The sequence below is a fragment of the Vidua macroura genome, chromosome 7 (genome assembly GCF_024509145.1).
Source record: "Vidua macroura isolate BioBank_ID:100142 chromosome 7, ASM2450914v1, whole genome shotgun sequence".
NCBI lineage: Eukaryota > Metazoa > Chordata > Aves > Passeriformes > Viduidae > Vidua > Vidua macroura.
Window position 1 is genome coordinate 13,760,723 of NC_071577.1, and position 18,615 is coordinate 13,779,337.

Sequence of the window (18,615 nt, forward strand, 5' to 3'; positions counted from 1 at the left end):
GCTTTTCCCACACTTACAGATCTCACAGTGATGCTGGGGAAGTATCCATTAACCACCAGGTGAACAGAATCCTGGAGCAAAGAGGTACGAAACTTCTCCAACAGATCACGCTTTGAGCCCAGTCCATAAAGCAAAATATTGAAACCCAAGCTGCAGAAAAGTGAACAAATACACACGATCAAAAAAGTGCAAGTCTGGTTTTAGGTCCATACATTCATTAAGCAAAATGATCCATTGCAATTTTGGTTTTAAAAATTTCACATTTTGTCAACTCCAGGCTTACCTTAAGCTTACAGCTGATAAATAAAGTTAGCTACAAGGAATCTGAAACCTGGCATGTGCGTCCTAGCAAAATAATCATTTTAGCAGCCTAGAGGCTCACAAACTTCGCAAAACATGGATGGAAGAAAATGCTATTGACTAAGAACAGAATACTAGATCTACAACTTCAGGTAAGAAATGGTAATCAACACTCACATGCATCCCCTCACCAAGTAATTTTATTACATGTTTACTACATGTTATAGTAATTACAAGGAAAAAAAGCAAACCTTCATACTGATTTTCCACTCTGATCCTCAGGCACAATTTCAAAGCAAAATTACTCTATACTCATGTATATTTCTTATCCTAATTGTTCCACAGAAAAAGAGGGAGGAAAGCATAAAGACAGCATGGTATGGAATTGTAGAGACCCAGAAAAGCTGACTTTAGTCACATCCCTCACCCTCCTTCAGGCTGCACTATGATATGGGAAATGCTCATTAGGCCTCAGCCTTGATGAACTGCACCTAGACTAAACCCCTCTCCAGCATATCAGAAACACTGTCTGTTCCCAGGAACTAATATTGTCTAATGACCACCCGATTTCTAATGAGCAGCCTTGGAAACTCATTTTTCTTGCCTGAGTAACAATCCAAGTGGAACAATATTTGTGTTGCTGCACCTTCAAAGGAAGTTACTGACTCAAATTGTGGCCAGGATGAAAAAATCACTCTAAAACCCGCTGTCTTGTGCCCCTATAAAAGCAGTCTAAAGTGAGACCCTTTGAGCTCTCCATTATGGGGAGCTGCTGCATACTCAAGCCCACTCTCTAACAACACTGCAAGCAGTGGTCCAGAGTGAGATCTTTTTGAGCTCTCAATTCCCAGAAGGTAATTGACTGATAGTATGTCTCAACCACCAATAACCAGGTGGCTGTGAAGTCAACCAAGTGGTAATCAACAAGAATAATTGGTAATAACCAAGGACTACTGGTACTAACATGCTGTGAGAAGAAACAAATTTTGGCTGGAGAAGGGGGCCCAGGTGGAGATAGGTCAAAACCTCCCATGAGAAAGAACAACAATGAAGTATAGTGCAAGCACAGCAACGACTGGCAGGAAGTGGATATGGAACTATAAGGTGGGACTGCAACTACCAAAGAGCCCCAAAGCCCTCTGACCCTTTTCCAGAAAGGCCTAAAAGAACAAACTGTGCATGATAACTAATTAGCACAGAAAGTGATAAACCTTTGGGGCAGACACACCTGTCCATAAAAACACAGCCCCCCTACACAAGTTCAGGCAATACCCCCCAGACCCTGGACATCTCATCAGCTGAACCAACACAGCTGGATCATTACTTATGATCTGGATCAATGCTGAATCCAGGATCAGCATTCCCTCAATGCTGGAACGATGGCTGGTGATCTCTTTTTTGCTCTTCAATTCATGTCTCCTTTTCAAAATTAAGCTCTTTAGTTTCTCTTTTCCCTTCACCCTGCCCCTTTATCCAAAACCCAGTGCTGTGTGCCTATATAGTAGGTCAGGGACTAACATACCAATTTCCATGATTTCCACACTTTCCATGAAAGTGTGTGAATCACTAATAAAACTCTATGATTTTTTATGACTTCTGTCATTGCTTTCAACCAATAAGCATTTTTGAATCTTAAGCACTTCTTTACTTTCAGGCATGGGTCATCACAGGAATCACAATGTTTTGTTTAGGTTTGAGAAGCAGGAAAGGCATTATCTTCATCAGAAAGAAGAGTATCACATTACTCAAATAGCACTGGGCAAAGGTAAGGTGTTCAACAGCTGTCACTGCCTTCATTGTCATCAAGGCATTTGTTTCTTCTGCTCTGCCACATACATCTCTAACCATTTGCCCAGATCACCAAGTAACAGAACTCCTCCTCTTGCAACTGTCCAACTTTAAAAGCTGATGTCTTCTTCATACTCTCTGTCCTCCCCATGGATCACAAATTTCCTTATACTCCACTTCCTTGAAAAAGCTTCCAAGGGGCTTTCTCATCACCAGTACTGGCTCCAGCCTCAGGGGTGGTGTCTGCCTTCTTTAGGGTGCTTCAGAATCTCACAGGGTCTCTGTAGTTCCATTTGCTTTCCTGAATGTTCACCCTTCTCCTTCCCATGAAGATACACACAAAGCCAAATAAAATTTATAGTGCCAGTGTTTCCAAAAGCATTAGGGTTTCTTCACGCCCAGATCATTAGGTACCACGGGCACTGAAAGTTAACCGCTACACTACTCTACTGGAGATAGCCACAGACTAAAGATGGTGAGGGTGGGCTACTCACTACTAAGTCGTTGCTGAAAACTAAAATGATTCCTCACAAAGAGCACTTTTCTCATATTCATTTTCCCTGTTCTCTCACTATTCATGTTCCCTGTTTGTGAATGCCCTCTAGCTTGGTTTAGAGGCACAGGCAAACTAACCACGTAGAATGCAACTTCACTGCACTTCAGACATTTGGTTCAAGGAGTTAGTTAATCAGATAAGATTTGGTCTACAGGATGCACTGAATTAAATTAATGTCACTCACTTTTAAATTTAAGCAATCAAAGAAAAAAATTTACTCCTTAATTCATGCACAGGATGTTACTGACATGAGGGTAAGTTTACAGGCAGTGCCTTTTAACTAAGCTTCTTCAGTGATTCTCCTTGGATACTTACTGTAATTGCAGCATCCACTTGGAAAACAAGGATTCATGTTGCTGGTTAAGGTCTCTAATTTCAGCAGCATAGGCAAGGGGAACATTTTTCAAAAGATCATGCAGTGTTTGCTGTGTTGAGAAAGAGGTAACAGTCATTCAAAGTTAAGAAGAAGCAAGAGATACACCTGAAGTCCTTAAAACACCCTCTAGCATGCTCCCTATTTAGAGAGAATGGTTTTCATTGTCAGTGCACTCAGTTTGTGGTTAGTTTTTTTTCTCCCCATTAAGACCCCACTAGGCACAGTTTTACTACTGGAGATACACAGCAAAGATTAAGTAACTTCATTATGGTAAACAGCAGCTAGAATAGGACTAGAACAGATGACACACTGTGTATTTTTCTTTTCATGCCAAGTATGGAAAAACCACTACAGGAGAAATGGATACACACGGAGCTTACACATCACCAAGCACTGTACCAACAAGATACAACATCACATCCCTGATCACGGGAACAAAGGCTCCAATCAACATGCTTAGCAAGGGTTCAGGTGTTCGTCACTACAAGAGAAAGCTCAATATGCCCACCATCTTAAAAAAAACTACAGCAGAAAGGATATGATTTGCAGCTGATAGTTCAATGTACAAAAGCATCAAGAATCTAAGGATTCATTCAGCTTTCAAGATATGCTGTGATGCTGGTGTTTAAATAGCACAGTAGCATGATAGTCAGCATCAAATCTACACTGGCCTCTCTTTCTCTTCAATTTTAACAGCTTTGCTTCCCACTCCCTTGCAGCAGAAGACAGTTCCCACTGGAAACGCAGCTTCAATGTATCAGACAAACAAAGTACTGAGAGACAGAACTGCTACACCTTCAACTGCTTTGAAGCCAGCAGTAGCTTTAACACTGTAAGCTGTGAGTTCCTCCCACAGCTATTATGAAAGAACTTGTTAAAAATCCAGATGTTTCTCTGGGCAGCAATTCCAGACACCAGCAGGCAGTCTGCATATATGCCATCTTTTAAAACACAAATGGATACAAAAAGCAGTCACAGACACAAGAGCTGCAGGTATTCTACAGAATTCCCTGAGACCTGTCCTTGTAGGGTACAATTGCTTGATTTGTAAGTCAGTCACCACCATCAGACTATTCTTGTCTCCTAGAAACTGCAAGGGAACAAAATACATCTAACAAACTACATGACAACATTTAGAGCTCGTTCCAGTTCTGCAAGTGACCCAGTTATGTTCAGATGAAATCAGCTCTCTTGATTTCTACTACGCATAAATAGTCAAGACAGTTTTTAATTCCCCCTACCATTTCATTGACAAAAATTATGCTTTAATGATGCAAATCTCTACAATTCTGCTTCTCCCTCTTCTCCAAAAGCAAACTTTCACCTTTTCTGGTAACTGCAGCTTTCAGCTGTGAACTCACCTGATAGTGCCTTCTCCCTGCATTTTCCCTACTGTCTCAGGTTCAAACAACTGGGCATTGTCCCTGCTAAGAGCAGCAGTAGAAAACATACTGCTTAAATTGCTACCTAAATCAGCATTACCACTGACCACATAATCAGTAGAAATAAAGTGAAAATAGCAACATCAGAGATTTTGATGAGGGCACTCTCTATCATAGAAATCAAAAACCCAGAGTTGTGCGACTCACTATGAACTGTACCTGATTCAATCTTCTTTTACGAAACTTCTGCAGTGTTCGGTCTGAAGTGAGCACTTTGGAACTACTGTGAGCTTCAAAGTATTCCTCCACCAGGTTGCCCTATAAAAGGACAGCAAGATCAGCAACACTCCTCCTGTTATCAAGTTACCCCTCTCCCATGGCCAATGAGATATAGGGCAAGGGTAAATACAGAAAGAAAATATTTGCAAAAATGGCTTCTATAGCAGCATTCTGCCAAAGCTAACCTAGTCAGATGATTCCTTCCTGAACAGAGTGCCAGAAAAGAGATTATATGAGAGATAACATAACAGTAATTCTTAACTGGTGTGGGGATCCTTGGTGCTGGAAGAAGTAGGACAATTAAGCTGAACACCAAGCCAGAACAGTAATGTGTGCTCCTTTTGGTACTACAGGAATCAATTTCTTCATCCTGTCTCAATACAAGGTCTCCTGCTCCATGGACATCTTAGACTTCTTCTGAAGTTGCTAATGATGCCAACTGGATTAGCACACAGGTTCACATGGTGCCTGACCAACAAGGATTACTCAGAAGTACAGCAAAAGCCAGCCCAGCTGGTTTCATCTGAAATGAGTTTAGCAGTTCTTCCCCAAGGTCAGGTGTGGTCACTAATAGCTTATTGTCACTATACATCCCTTCATGTTTACTAGCTATGGGGTATATTTTTGCACACTCACCATCTTTTGCTCTTTTTTTTTTTTGGCTAAGCTGTTTCTGGGAGGAGGTGTAGATGCAGCTTTAGTTTTTGCCGGAGTCTTTTGATCTGATATAACAGTGCTGACTTCCTTCTGTTCTTCCTCATCCTCCTCCTCTGAGCAGGAAGCAGAATACTCACTCTCACTTTCTAAATAGGGATCTGGAGCTAGAGCATAAATTTTAAGGTTAAAAGCTAGGAATTACTTCTTACACAGAACTCATTTTGCACCATCTCACACACATTCTCCAGATGTTTTACAAGCACATGGATCCTAAATATATTTCACAGAAAGGTAAAATCAATGCTTAAGAGAACTGCAAACACAGGTGGGCCATTTCTTTTGCAGTTCTAGGATCACAAAGTATTGTTAAGTAAAGCCTCCTCCTTGATACCAACCAAGAAATGCCATTGTACCATAAAAAGAGACTAAAAATGGACAATGGAATTCCCTATTTCTCTTAGTATCTCCATGTCAGTTTTTCCAAATGCCAATTGTGCAGGCTATCTTCTATGTTATATTCTGCAAACAAGTTGTTATAAAATACCTCTGTTAGCAGCACTGACTGAAGAGCACAGATGAAATCTGGCTCAGTCTTGGTCTCTCAACACAAAAGAAATAGAAGATGAAACATCATGTACTAAACTCTCCCCTGCACTCATTCTGGTTTAGCCAATCAGTTACTGGAAATACTTTGACATGGACATCCCAGCCATCATCCAAAAGTTTTATGCCTGGTTCAAGCAATCAGGCCACACTAAATGTCAGCATACATAAGATTACCGCAAGTTTTGTCTCTTGATTGTGTTACTGAAGTTCAGTAACTTGGTGCTTCTAACCCTTCCACCCCTCACCTTAATAGCAATCAGTTGTAGAGGAAAGGTCTACATGGATTTCCTTAAGGACATTTCTACACTCTGCAGGATAAATCAGGTGTTTCAGTCACACTGCTACCACAGACAGAAACTCAACAGGAAAACACTCTCCCTTGCACACAGTGCCTCACTGATTGTGGCAGCTGACAGCAAAGGCTGATCTTTACCTGCCAGTCTCTTTCTGAGTCTGTAAGGTGTGGTGGACACAAATTCTTTCTTTTTACTCTGGAACAGCAAAGAAAAAACATGCATTAAAAGAAACATCTCTCTCCTCTAAACTACCCTCTGCCAATCAAAGCAGGTTACATTTCCAAACTATTTCAGCCCACACAAAACTGGAAAAGCAGAGGCAGTTAAGTATGGAAAGCTTTTGTTTTCCCGTTCAGAAGGAGATAGGATCAAGTTCCAAAAGGGGCTTAATTCTTTCAGCTCAAGATGGAGAGTAGAAAACTGTGAAATCCCCAACCAAGATGCCAATCTTGGCCCTTCAGGAACAGCCAGACCAAAGCAACGACAAACTGGAAATGCTTCAGTCCCCACAGCAGTCACCTTCCACAGCACACTGTCTACTCAAAGTCTGTCTGGAAGTCCTCTAAGAAAACAACCACCAGAATGACAGCAGACCACTCAGCATACTAAACCCAGAAGTACAGCAAAGGAATCCAAGCTGCCTGGGCTCACCAAGTTGTAGTGTCACATTTTCCTTACACATGTTTAAAGCACATGCCTGACTTGGACACTGGATCAAGTCTGCAATACTTAGGAAATACTTTTGTTGATCCTGACAAAGTGGATGTGAAATCATCAAGCAGTGATTATGGCATCCCCAAACAGCATGTCTTTTTCAGGTGTATCTCCATCCTGGAACATCATACCAGAAAAGCTGTGCACACATTTCTGCTATGATGCTGTACTGCTTTAGAAAGCAAACACTTTCACTCCATAGCCACAACTGGCAGTTCTGCACCGAATCTCTTCTTTATAAACCAGTTGCTAAGTAAAGAAACTGAACAGCGTCAGTCCTGGAACTCCTGTTCTAACAGCATTTCTTACAACTGGGGCTGTTTCTTCCTTCAGTGAGAAACTGGAAAGCTGTGAGTTTAACTGTGTATTAAGGGATTATCTAGCATCCTCACTTGTGTGACGTAAGGAAATAGTTTCCATCCATGACAATTAAGCTGTCAAACCTACTACTTACCCACTGACTCCAAACCCCATAGTCCTGATTACAGTTACTCCTGTCTGATTAGAATAGAAGAGACATCTCTACTGTGGAGTGTACTTTTCAATGTCCTTCCTTTTCAGAAGTGTAGTAATTGGCTAGTTCAAGTTTTACAAGTGGGGAAAAAAACCCAGATACAAAATCCAAGCAATGTAAAGTCATTACTCACCCTCTGTTGCACTTCATTTGAACTTAAACATTCTGAAAAGGAAGAAAGAGCATCGTACAGAATACTGCAAATTTTCAACACTGGCACAAGATGGTCCATTAGAAAAACAGGCATTCACTGTTCAAAGGTACACTGCACCAGAATATCAGCTCCCTGGATAGTTAATCCTATGAGGGAAGCCTCTAGCTCCTCACATGTAGGCAAGGAGAGAACAAAGAGAGTTACTGGGAGGAATGGGTTAGAAGTGGAAGACTGGCAATGAGAATTGTAAATATGTTCAAGTGACCATGCAGCTGGGGATGGCAAAGACTCAAATAGCAATGCAGAAAAACAGATATACCATGTCTATGGCTGTTTACCCTGTGTATGCTTCGGGAAGTAGAAAATCTGTGTATAGATAACATAGGTGTTTGGTAGGCCTGTTTGGTAGGACAGATCAGAACACAGTGAAGATCACAGCATGGGGATAAACCATGCATATGCAAAAACACTGACAGACCAGTGTGAACAGCAGGCTGGTTCTAGCACTGAACCACACATAAGGGTGCCTGCATCTCCACTCAGTGCCTACATCTCCACTCATTTCTCTCTGCCCAGGTGTTGGTTCAGAAAGATAATAGAAATAAATTTACTCTTTGCATTCTGGCTGTGAGTTTGTGGTGGCTCTAGCAGCCTGCCTGTGTCAGGTCACACAAGAGTCAATGTTATTACCACAGAAGGCAGCTTCTAATTCTTAGTCTTAGCTTTGGGAGGCCAGGAAGTAGGAAAAGCAGCAGGGAGGAATGAGGCTGAAAAATGAGCTAATGCACTCTCCCTGAGCACATCAGACTCCATTTCCAATCACAAATGCACATGCTCTTGCCAGTGTTGACCTGCATTGACTTCTCCCACCTGTATTTCTCCCTGCAGCACTAGGTGTTAAATATTATATAATAAAGTATGAATTTACACATGAACACCCACACAGTCCTACCCAATTAGTGTTTAACACACCAGCCCAGCTCATAACTCTCAAGTTCAAGTATTTCTATTGAACAGAGAGGAAGTCATTAAATGTCACAGCAATAGATGAGAGAGACATTCATGTTTCCTCTAGAGCAGCAGGGCAGAAGAAAAGATCTGACACCCAGGTGAAGCACAGGCCATGCACATCAAACTGTTCAGCCCATGGTGTTAACCTGAATACTTAAGCCCTGGGGTTAACTAGAATATTTAAGCATGAGAGAAGCTGGAACTCAAGCATCCACTCCACCACCCAAAGAGAAACATAAACCCCCACTCACTCAGCTTCAGTTCCCCAGACCATCACAGGACTTACTGCTGTTTTGAGGGGTTTTGGCCATCTTCTCAGGGCACTTGGAGTGATTAGGTGTCACATTCTTTTCTGGTGTCTGGGCTAATTCAGAGGCTGCAGGAAACAGGGGGAAGGGAAGGGAAGGGAAGGGAAGGGAAGGAAGGACATGTCAGGTACAAAACTTCCAGCTCTGGCTAGTCAGAAATGGAGCCATACACCTGAAATGCTCTCTACATATTAATTCCCTAGCTATTTCAGGAACCAAATACTTCTAGATTTTTCTAACCCTAAAGGTGGCTGTATTCCTCAGAAAGGGTTTTCAAAGGCTGAACTCATCAATTAATTAAGTTTACAAATATGACTGATGGCAGAGCACGTTTTGCTCCCTGGGAGACCACATGTCTTTGAATTAGAGCAAGGTTTAGTCAAGCTCACTTAGTTCTTTAAGACTGCTCAACTGCACATAACAGATCATCAGATATAGCAAACACATCAGTTCCCCAGGAGGAACTATTTACCTGTGTCTACTCCTTATCAGTACAAGCAGAAGTTGAATGACTGATGTGAATCTGAAATACCCTGCTAACGGTCCCTACCTCTGTACGACCAACAGCCTATTCCATGTAACAACCCTGGGACTAACAGACTGTCATAGTACGACTTCCCTCCGTTTTCACATTGAGTCATAGCTCCAGGAGAGAGCACCAGTGAAATCCACCCTGCTGCAGAAGGGGTCTAAGATAGGAAACACAACTTCCCAAGACACAGCAGAAACTAAGAGGCACCAAAACCAGTTTCTGAATACTGATTCAGTAGGATGATCCCTCTCCCTCAGATCATCCTTTGTAGGATGTATCATTAGGTGTGACAAATAAACACTAATGAAGTTCAGATGGTGCTGGACATACAAGGACCCTTCATGTGAGTGACAACCCTGCTCAAGCACCTTATTTGAACCAAAACAGTCCACCCTCTCTGGAACTGCCACTTTCTGCTTGCTTCTCCTAAGTCTGTAGAGAAAGAAAAGCAAAACATACCCAGCTCTGCCATTTTATTGGAGCGTTTGGGAGTCTGGAATGAGTAAACTTCACCACCACTTATATTTGAGCCATTTCCCACTGGATCTGTGAAAAGACATGTTACTTGCAGCTATTTAAAAACCACTGGTAACATTCCCAATCCAAGAAAGATGGAATGCAACATCTCACTATTTGGCTTTATACTGCAGGTGATACAAAACAAATATAATAATAAAATCCTAGAACCATAATATTCTCTTCTATCTGTTACCACAAGCACAGACAGAGCAGGTTGAACCCTCAAAAGCAATTTCACCAACACTGTATAACCCTAACTGCAAGAATCTCCTGAAATCAGAACTGTGTTAGGTTTTCTCTTGCTAATACCTTGGGCACATATTCCAAGAGCAGCAACATAGTTCTTCTCTTCCAGGATCTCCTGAGCTTCATTATCAGAAATATTCTCAAGCTTCTTCACAAACCTCTTCACGCTGACACTCAGCTGAGCCTTCTCCTTCCGTACTTTAGTTCCTAGAATTGCAATAAAAGCCTTAACCTCCTGCTATTTCATTATTTCTATTGCAGCAGTACACAGCCACCTGACTTAGAGACCAGGTTCCTGTTATGAAAATCACTCAACAAATTAAATGCTGAGATGTCCTGCTAAAAGAACAGCTGGTCAATAGCTGACCCTATAGCCATTCACCTCTCTTTCACCACAAATGCTGGCTCCTGCAGGAATGGGAGAAATGACAGTGGCTCACGCATTACAGTATCAAATTGCATACAAAGGGGATGGTACTTGTCAACCCTTTAAGTTTTCCTAGAGAAGAGGAGCAATTGGAAAATACTTTGCCAGTAGGCTGTCAGTACACTCATGGGAGAATGTAGGCTGAGAGCCCTCTGGAGACCATCTGCATGACCTTCTGCTCAAAGCAGGACCAGCAGTGAAGTCTGAAAGAGATGCTCCGTGCCTTGTACTGGCAAGTTTTAAGCATGTCCACAGAGGTTCCCCACCTTAAAAGTAGCCAGTGCATACACCTGCAGTCTCGTTCCGCTTTGACTGTGAGAGTGTTTAACCGCGCCAGGCCCGAGGAGTTTCCCGGCTCCCTGTGCCGCTGCCCCAGCACCCGGTACACGCTGCTGCGGGGAGAGCTCGTACCCGCCCCGCCTGCAAAGTGCACAGCAGGCCAGTGCTCCCCACTCTGAGGGGGGGAGTCAAGCGGGGCAGAACGACTCCAGAGGCCCCGTCCTTCTGCGAGGCTCTGCAGCACCCAGCTCGGGTGTTGCAGAGCCCCTTTCCCGAGGGCCGCCGCGGCTGCTCGGATCCCTCTCCCAGCGCTCTGGGAGCAGCGGAGGCGCTGGGCTAGGCTATGCCCCGGGCCGGCTGTACCTGCGTCGTCGGAGATGTGCTTGAGGACGTCCTCATCGGGCACGAACTTCACCTCCAGGGAGCGGCGGCTACCGCGCATCCCCTCCGGCCGGCTCATGGCGGCTCCCGTCACGTGGGCGCGGCCCCGCCGCCGGGGGGCGCTGCCGCCGGGGGGTGCGGACCGGCCCCGCCTCACTCCTCACCTCACGCCTTACGGTGCCGCTCCTGCGGGACCGGGATCCCACCCGCGCCCCCGGCAGAGGCGGCGGCAGCAGGAGGCGGAACCGAGCGCCCGTGCCAGCCAGTGGCCGTCCCCGAGGCAGCCAACCCGGGCGCCGCGCCTTGAGTGACCTGCGCGAGGGCGAACCCGCGCCCTGCTCCCAGCCCGCCTCGGCCGCAGGGCAGGACTTCCGCCACCGGGCACGCGCGCGCGCGCCCCGGGCTCGTGCTCGGGGTCGCTGTGGCGACGCGAAGCCGCCGCGAGCCCCGTTCGGGAACAGCGCCGCCCCGCCAGATCCCCCTCACGGCTCCCCGGGAGAACTCCCCTCACGGCCCGTCCCAGCCTCACCAGCCTGAATCACACCTTTAAAAACCAGCAATTCACAAAATATTCATTTCTGTTCAGAAACAGCACGATATTTATTTAACATCTTTATATATTTATATATATATATAATTTTTTCTGCATTGCAGATTGTGTCGAGTTTTATACATCTCTATTTACAGTGATTTAAAATAATTATATTTCTTCTCTGGCAGGTATTTACAAAGTCAATAGTAACTACATTTCACATTTCAACAAGTCAACAGCATGAACCAGCTCAGTAAGACAGTTAAGATAATGGCTTACATGCACCAATAACATGATCTTCAATATGTGCCTTCTTCAGGACTAAGAATGAAGACTTTCCCTGGTCCCCAGGTTAAAGGACATCATACAGCAGAGGTCACGGTTATTAATAACCTGTTTGATTTAGTCCTTCACCAGTACCGAATCTCCAACGTCTGGGGCTCACACCAGCAAGCAGGGCTATGCTGGTCAAGAGGGGCTCACACCACCAATCCATGTCCTTTTGCCCAGCCTGTGTGTCCACAAGAAGTGGGCTACGTGCTGCTTATGCTCCTTCTATGAGATTAAATAATGCTAAAGTAGTAAAAATCCTCAGAAACCTTAGTTCAGAGAAACAAACCTGGTATGACAAAAAAAGTAAGAAAATAATCTTTTAACCCTTGCAGAATGTTTCTTTTTGCTAGTAAAACTGAGAGCAAGTCCTGTATTCTTACAAGGACAAAACCAGATCAAAAAACTCATTGTCAAGTACAGGAATTACAAATTTAAAAAATGCAGCATGGGGTATATATCAGTTTAGTTGTTGGGGTCTTCTAATAGCAAATAAAAGCTACCATAGTAAATCTAAAATGTATTAAGAGTAGCTGATTATTAAAAATCTTTATTAGCTTTTTCCTGGAATCTTCAATATGAAAAAAGTGTTAAATGACTCTGTTTTATTTAATCGTATGGTATTTGTCCATAAATAACCAGCTAGTAATACCCACCCCTAAAGTATGTACTATGTGCAAGAAAACAGAAGTAATCATTGAACACTGACACACACACGCACACACCACACACCCCAGTACTAGGAATCTATTAATATTTTGACATGTTGATTTATCCTGAGTGATTGTTAACTCACATCTACTGTATACTTGAAGCCACAAAGTTTTTACTACTTGCATTTTTCATAAACTAATAACATGAAATTCTAGCACAACCACAGTAACTGTCTGAACAGAAAGAACAGTGTCAATAGCCAGTATTTCTGTTACTCCCAAGTACTTGTTTTAGTTCTAAAGGTAAAAGGTTGCTCTACTTTTTCTGTTTCATGATCATTTCTGGGGAGGATGAGGACTCAAACACATAGGATTCACTACTGATTGTAAGGAAGTTTCCATGACAAAGCACCATAGAGACACTTTACCAGCAGATACTTCTAAACAGAAATCTCCCCTGACCATTTTACCCTCTAAAATCAAAACCTGTAAGAATTCTAAATCACATTTTAAAACAATTTAAATTTTGACTCCTGAATAGACAGATTATTAATCACTCATTTAAAAGTTGTATCAGACTGCAAAGACAGTCTTCTCTAAAACCGCTTAAATCTTACAGACTGTAAAACACTGGGAGCTCACACCCAAGTGGCTGCTCAATAAAACTTGATCTCATCACTCTGCTCATCATGCACAAGCTAAAATGTAGGGCAACGTTTTACTGTACAGATACAAAGCTTTACTATACATCTGTTCCCATCAACAGCTCCTCACCAGAAAACCTTAGGAATCCCTTTATAATAGAAGGGATAATTTATGGACCCATTTTTAATACAGTTGGTCCCTCAGATACTACCTTTGGTAAAATCTGATGAACACAGTTAAAAAAAAAAAAAAAATCAGGGAGAGGTATAGCCTAGAGGAAAAAAAAAGGATGGAAGCAAAATTGTCTTTTTTTCATTAAATCTCAAATACAGATGATTAAAATGGGACAGATTTTTACTAAATCCTTTTCTGAAGCTGTAAGGTACCCTTAAGATTTGCACAGCTTTCTTCTGAACTTTTAATATCACAGGCCTGACACTTGACAAACTTACTAGGCAAGTTTATCTAAAATGGTTGGCTGTTGTTTTACAGTCTTGTTCCAAGATTTATTATAAATAAAATTTCATAATAACTATGTGGAGAACCTCATAAGTATCAGTCTTGCAAAATCTACTTATCGTTTTCAGGAACAAACCAAGTTGCTCACAGCTCACCATCATCTTCCACCACTGTGGAAGAGGCAGGCAAGTATTTTGTCTCTTCAGCTGGCCATGACAGAAATTTTGACAGACTGATACATGTATTCACTAACACAACACCCATGTCATGATTTACTACCCTGAATCACCTACAGAAAACCTTTCAACATCAAAAGTTTATCCAAGTGCCAGTGAGGAAAAAACAAAAATAATGAATAGAGATTAAGGCCCATAGGCTAGAAACAAACAGCATTTAAAATACTGAAGAGAATATAAAATATAAAAAATTATATAAATCAAGAATGTGATGCAAGTACAGAGGATCTGGCTTGTTTGCTTAGCATGCTTGAAAAGGAGTGAAATTTTGTAGATTTAATCCTGCAATTATCCTAAACAAGAAACTGAAATAAAAGAGGTACATTTACTCTTCTGATGAAAACTATTCCTATGATATAAATGCGTGTTACAAATGACACCTAGCTGATGGCTTTAATGTTATATCAAACATGCCAAGGTAGCAATATCTTTGGCAGTGAGAGAATTTAAGGAGAAGATTATTAGATCTACTAACGTCAAAGTATTTTTTTTTTGTGTGCAGTACATATGTTTCATTCAAACATATTCCATTATATTTTCCCCACCTCCTCTAGGATTACCAGCACAGTACCTATACTATACAACTTGGTTTTTATGATTTTATTCAAAAAGTTATTCTTGATTCTCTCTTAGTCTTCAAATTAATTTAAATTTGTAAGCCAAGATAAACAAAAATGTCTGGTTTGTGACCAAAGTTAAAATTCGGAACACTTAGAGGAGATAGCCATTGGTTCATGATAAAACAGGAAACGTTCAAACTCTTAGGTTAAAATACAGCCATAGCATAGAATTATCTATTCCAAAATTAATTTTTCAAAATATAATTCTCTGAACATGTTACACATTAAATATTGAGGAAAATTTCCCTGGAACTACAATTTTCTAAGAAGACTAATCAACTTCATTAAAGAAGTAAAACAAACCACATAGTATCTGAAGACAAAAAGCAGAGTTGGGGTCACCTTACTGCAGAGTAGCTTTACCACCACTAAGATGCAAGTTTCCCCTTAATCTTGAAAAATACGTTCCTATTTACATACAGTATACACACAGTTGAGGCAATTGATTGTCAACACGTGACAAATGTATGTACCTACTCACACACAAGTAAACCTCACATGGTGAGAAAAAACCCTGTCCCAGTAAACTCCAGTATTCATAAGTAGTGCAAATAAATACTTTATCAGAAAACATCTTTTTTTTTTTTCTCACTAAGTGATGACTTTAATTATGTTAAAGCTAGCAGGAGTATGTTGGAAATGCATTAAAGACCAACACACTTGCAAACTACAAATACTAGATCTAATGCTTACTGGCTGCAACATGATGTTCAGCATTACAGAATGAACTATGCTGTTAAAAAACTTCAAATTCACATCAGAAAGGGTGTTCAAAGAAATCTGCATTTTAAATGGACAGCGATACAGAAGTATCCATTTTATGAAATTTTCCAAACAAAAACTAAAGGGACAATACAGAAATTTAAACAGTCATCTTGCAACATTAATTTTAATAGGTATTTTTACTTCATCACTTTTCTCTCTGCCAAATGAAAATATGGTTCACCTTTCAAAAACCATTCAACCAAAAAGCTGCTCACAATAAATCCCTGAAAAGGATAATCAAGCTAGAGTTCACAATCCCAACATTTGTATTTTCTTAAAATGACAAAGTCCAAAAAAATGAGTTGCAAAATGGCAGTATATTGTGATGTGCATAAAGGAAATTTCATTTTTCCCTACTGAAGTATATGTATACATCAGAATATAGAATTTACCCTTCCTCATCTAAGAATTGCATGTATGTGCAAGCATGCACATATATGGAGGGAAAAATCATAGTGTTCTGCTTCCTGTCCTTTTATAATGCTGCAGTTGCACTCAAACAGTGCAGAAATATACATCTAGTGCCTCCAGTACTAAATGTTCCAAAAGAAGAGACAGCAGAGTGAATTTAGGATAAGGAGGTTTGATTTAAGTCTAAACATTTGTCACAGGTGTCAGAAAATTTAAGTATGTTTTGTACTTTGTTTAGTATTTAGCATATATAACCAGAAACCCAGCAGATTATTCCCTCCACCCATATCCCAGACACTTCTGATTTTTAATTCTGCCACAGTACTTTGGAATGCACTGAACCTAGTGTATAAAGATTTGCTATGACCTTGCCACACCTCAGCGTAGTTTGAGACCCGTCTAGCAGCAGTAATGATAAACATGATGCACAGCACTGCAGAGCCTCCTACTACAGCTGGTTTGTAGATACTTGTGATGACTTCATTGGTAAGGTAAATGTTCAACAGTACTTGGCTGAAAAACAACTAAACAAGCTCTCATAACTGAAACACTGCACTAAAAGGGTAATATTTGAGAAGTCACAGATGTACCACATCAGCACACAGAAACCATAATTTTTTTACAGTGATAAACTTGAACTCTTTTTAAAAAGACTGATATGGAGTAGGTATACATACACAAGAACAAACCAAAATACAATTAATGAAATCATAACAAAAGGCACATAATCAAAAGGAGAAATGTAAAAATAATTTAAAAGGTAGTTTGGCTGAGATTTTTGCCAATTTTAATTTACACATGTACATTTGACTTCCTTATCTGAAGCCAGTAAAGCTGACTCACTTTCCTGAAATAGTTTTTGTAGTGTGGGACCCCACACAAAAAAAATTGCTTTTAAAAAACGGTTGTAAAATTTGACCTGGTGCCAATTCAAGTGGCCTAAAACTTCAGGAGGAATGCATCTAATTACAAATATAGAAAGTAGAGAACCTTGCTAATGAAAAACTTTTCTTTTTAAAATACTAAAATTAAGTAATTCTTAGAAAATTAGCTGACACTCCTGACCTTTTCTTTCCCAAATATTTAAGCAAATTTCCTTTCTGATACTCTCTACAAAGTATAAACTTGGTACTTCCAGTCATGACTTACCAATTGTCTCCACTAGGAGAATTTTATTTTATAAAGATTTTAACCATATACAGCTTTTGACATTTTTACAGGAATGTAAACCTTGTAGCTTCATCTCAGCTTTGCCTTAGTTCCATCTGTGCATGACTGGTGGTCCTTAAAAATTATTTTCCATTTAGAAACTGTTGAATTTTCCTTCTGATGAGTCTATTTACTCCTTACCTGAATTTCTACATCAGATGCCACTAAATTCACTTTATGAACGTATGATATGAAGACTAGGCTACCAAAATGAGTCATCAAACCACAAAAAAACCTTCAAATATTTTAATGAATTTCAATGTAAATTTGAAAAAAAATCTATTTTAAATAAAGCTTTAAAAAATCCCCACCAAAATCAACTATCAGCAATACCTCACCATGTCATTCATTGTTCTGAATATCTTAAAGAGTATCATTCAAAGGCAGCCTGCTGTTTGTAACTGCTTGCATTTATCCTTCACAGTGACAGTGAAACAAAGTGCCCACATAAAAATCTCTTTCCTGCAGGTTTACAGTTTGTAAACTTCCAGGATATCATACAGGACTTAAGCAGAGAGGATGAACTTTTCTATCAATCCAAAAAGAGATACAGAGAGATGGAGAGAGAATACCAAACATTCTCCAGAGTAACCAGAAATGTGCTTCTAAGCAGTGTCCTCTAACATAAGTACCAGCCAGTGCCCACACACCAGTCACATACATTCGAGGCTTGGCTCAATGGCACGAGTTCTGCATTTTCTAGAGTAGGGCCAATCCACAAAAACTAAGAGTTAAAAAAACTCAAAAGATTATATATACCAAGGCAATGAAGTGTGATCTTTCTGGGGAAAAAAAAAATGAACTGTCAGTACCCCTTTGCACAAATGGCATTGCTAGAAAAGCATTTCACATTGAAGCTTCAGTGTTCCTATCAAACTATTGTCTCTATCCCTGAGACAGCACCTTGAGAGTATGGTCTGTCTGGACTGTAGGATTCCTCAAATGACTCCGTCATTGAATTCAGGGACATTGAGAAAGCAGCTGAAAGGAAGGGGGATGTCCCAACAGCCATGATACAAAAGACAGCAGCCTGAGAAATACTCTTTACCCGAATACACCTTTCAATTTGGTGATCAGCACCTCACAACAAAAACAGTAACAACAGAAATGAAGCAGAGTTAGCCATTATTTCCTGGGGAAGTAGTGTTTCCTTCCCACTTACAAACCAAATTGCTTTAACAGCATGGTGGTGTCTAACTTTTAGTCTAAATGCAGAATGACCCTGTGTCCTGGAGGGGAAGACATAACATCACAAATGGCTACAACGCCATTAGAAGTGCATTGTAACCTACATTATCAACCTAGAATCCTGTCTCTGAGGGAATATAGCTTCTTAATATGCTTTTCTCAGTTGCTGAACATCAAAAGCTTCTGGGATGAGAGACTGGGGGCAGTCAAGAAAAAACTACCCTCATTTAATGAAAAAAAAG

At 40.9% G+C, this 18,615-nt stretch overlaps 1 protein-coding gene across 4 annotated transcripts in view; it reads right to left on the reverse strand.

Annotated features, from left to right (window-relative positions):
* LOC128809710 (origin recognition complex subunit 2-like) overlaps positions 1–18,615 on the reverse strand; it is a 68,933-nt gene that overhangs the window by 6,528 nt on the left and 43,790 nt on the right. For all 4 annotated transcript variants that reach the window (XM_053981915.1, XM_053981916.1, XM_053981917.1 and 1 more), the window contains 9 exons: positions 10,302–10,445; positions 9,933–10,019; positions 8,920–9,009; positions 7,602–7,633; positions 6,378–6,435; positions 5,318–5,502; positions 4,622–4,720; positions 2,960–3,069; positions 18–150 (listed from right to left, as the gene is read on the reverse strand). In XM_053981915.1, coding sequence (XP_053837890.1) covers positions 18–150; positions 2,960–3,069; positions 4,622–4,720; positions 5,318–5,502; positions 6,378–6,435; positions 7,602–7,633; positions 8,920–9,009; positions 9,933–10,019; positions 10,302–10,445 — 938 coding nt within the window. The remainder of the gene's footprint in view (positions 1–17; positions 151–2,959; positions 3,070–4,621; positions 4,721–5,317; positions 5,503–6,377; positions 6,436–7,601; positions 7,634–8,919; positions 9,010–9,932; positions 10,020–10,301; positions 10,446–18,615) is intronic.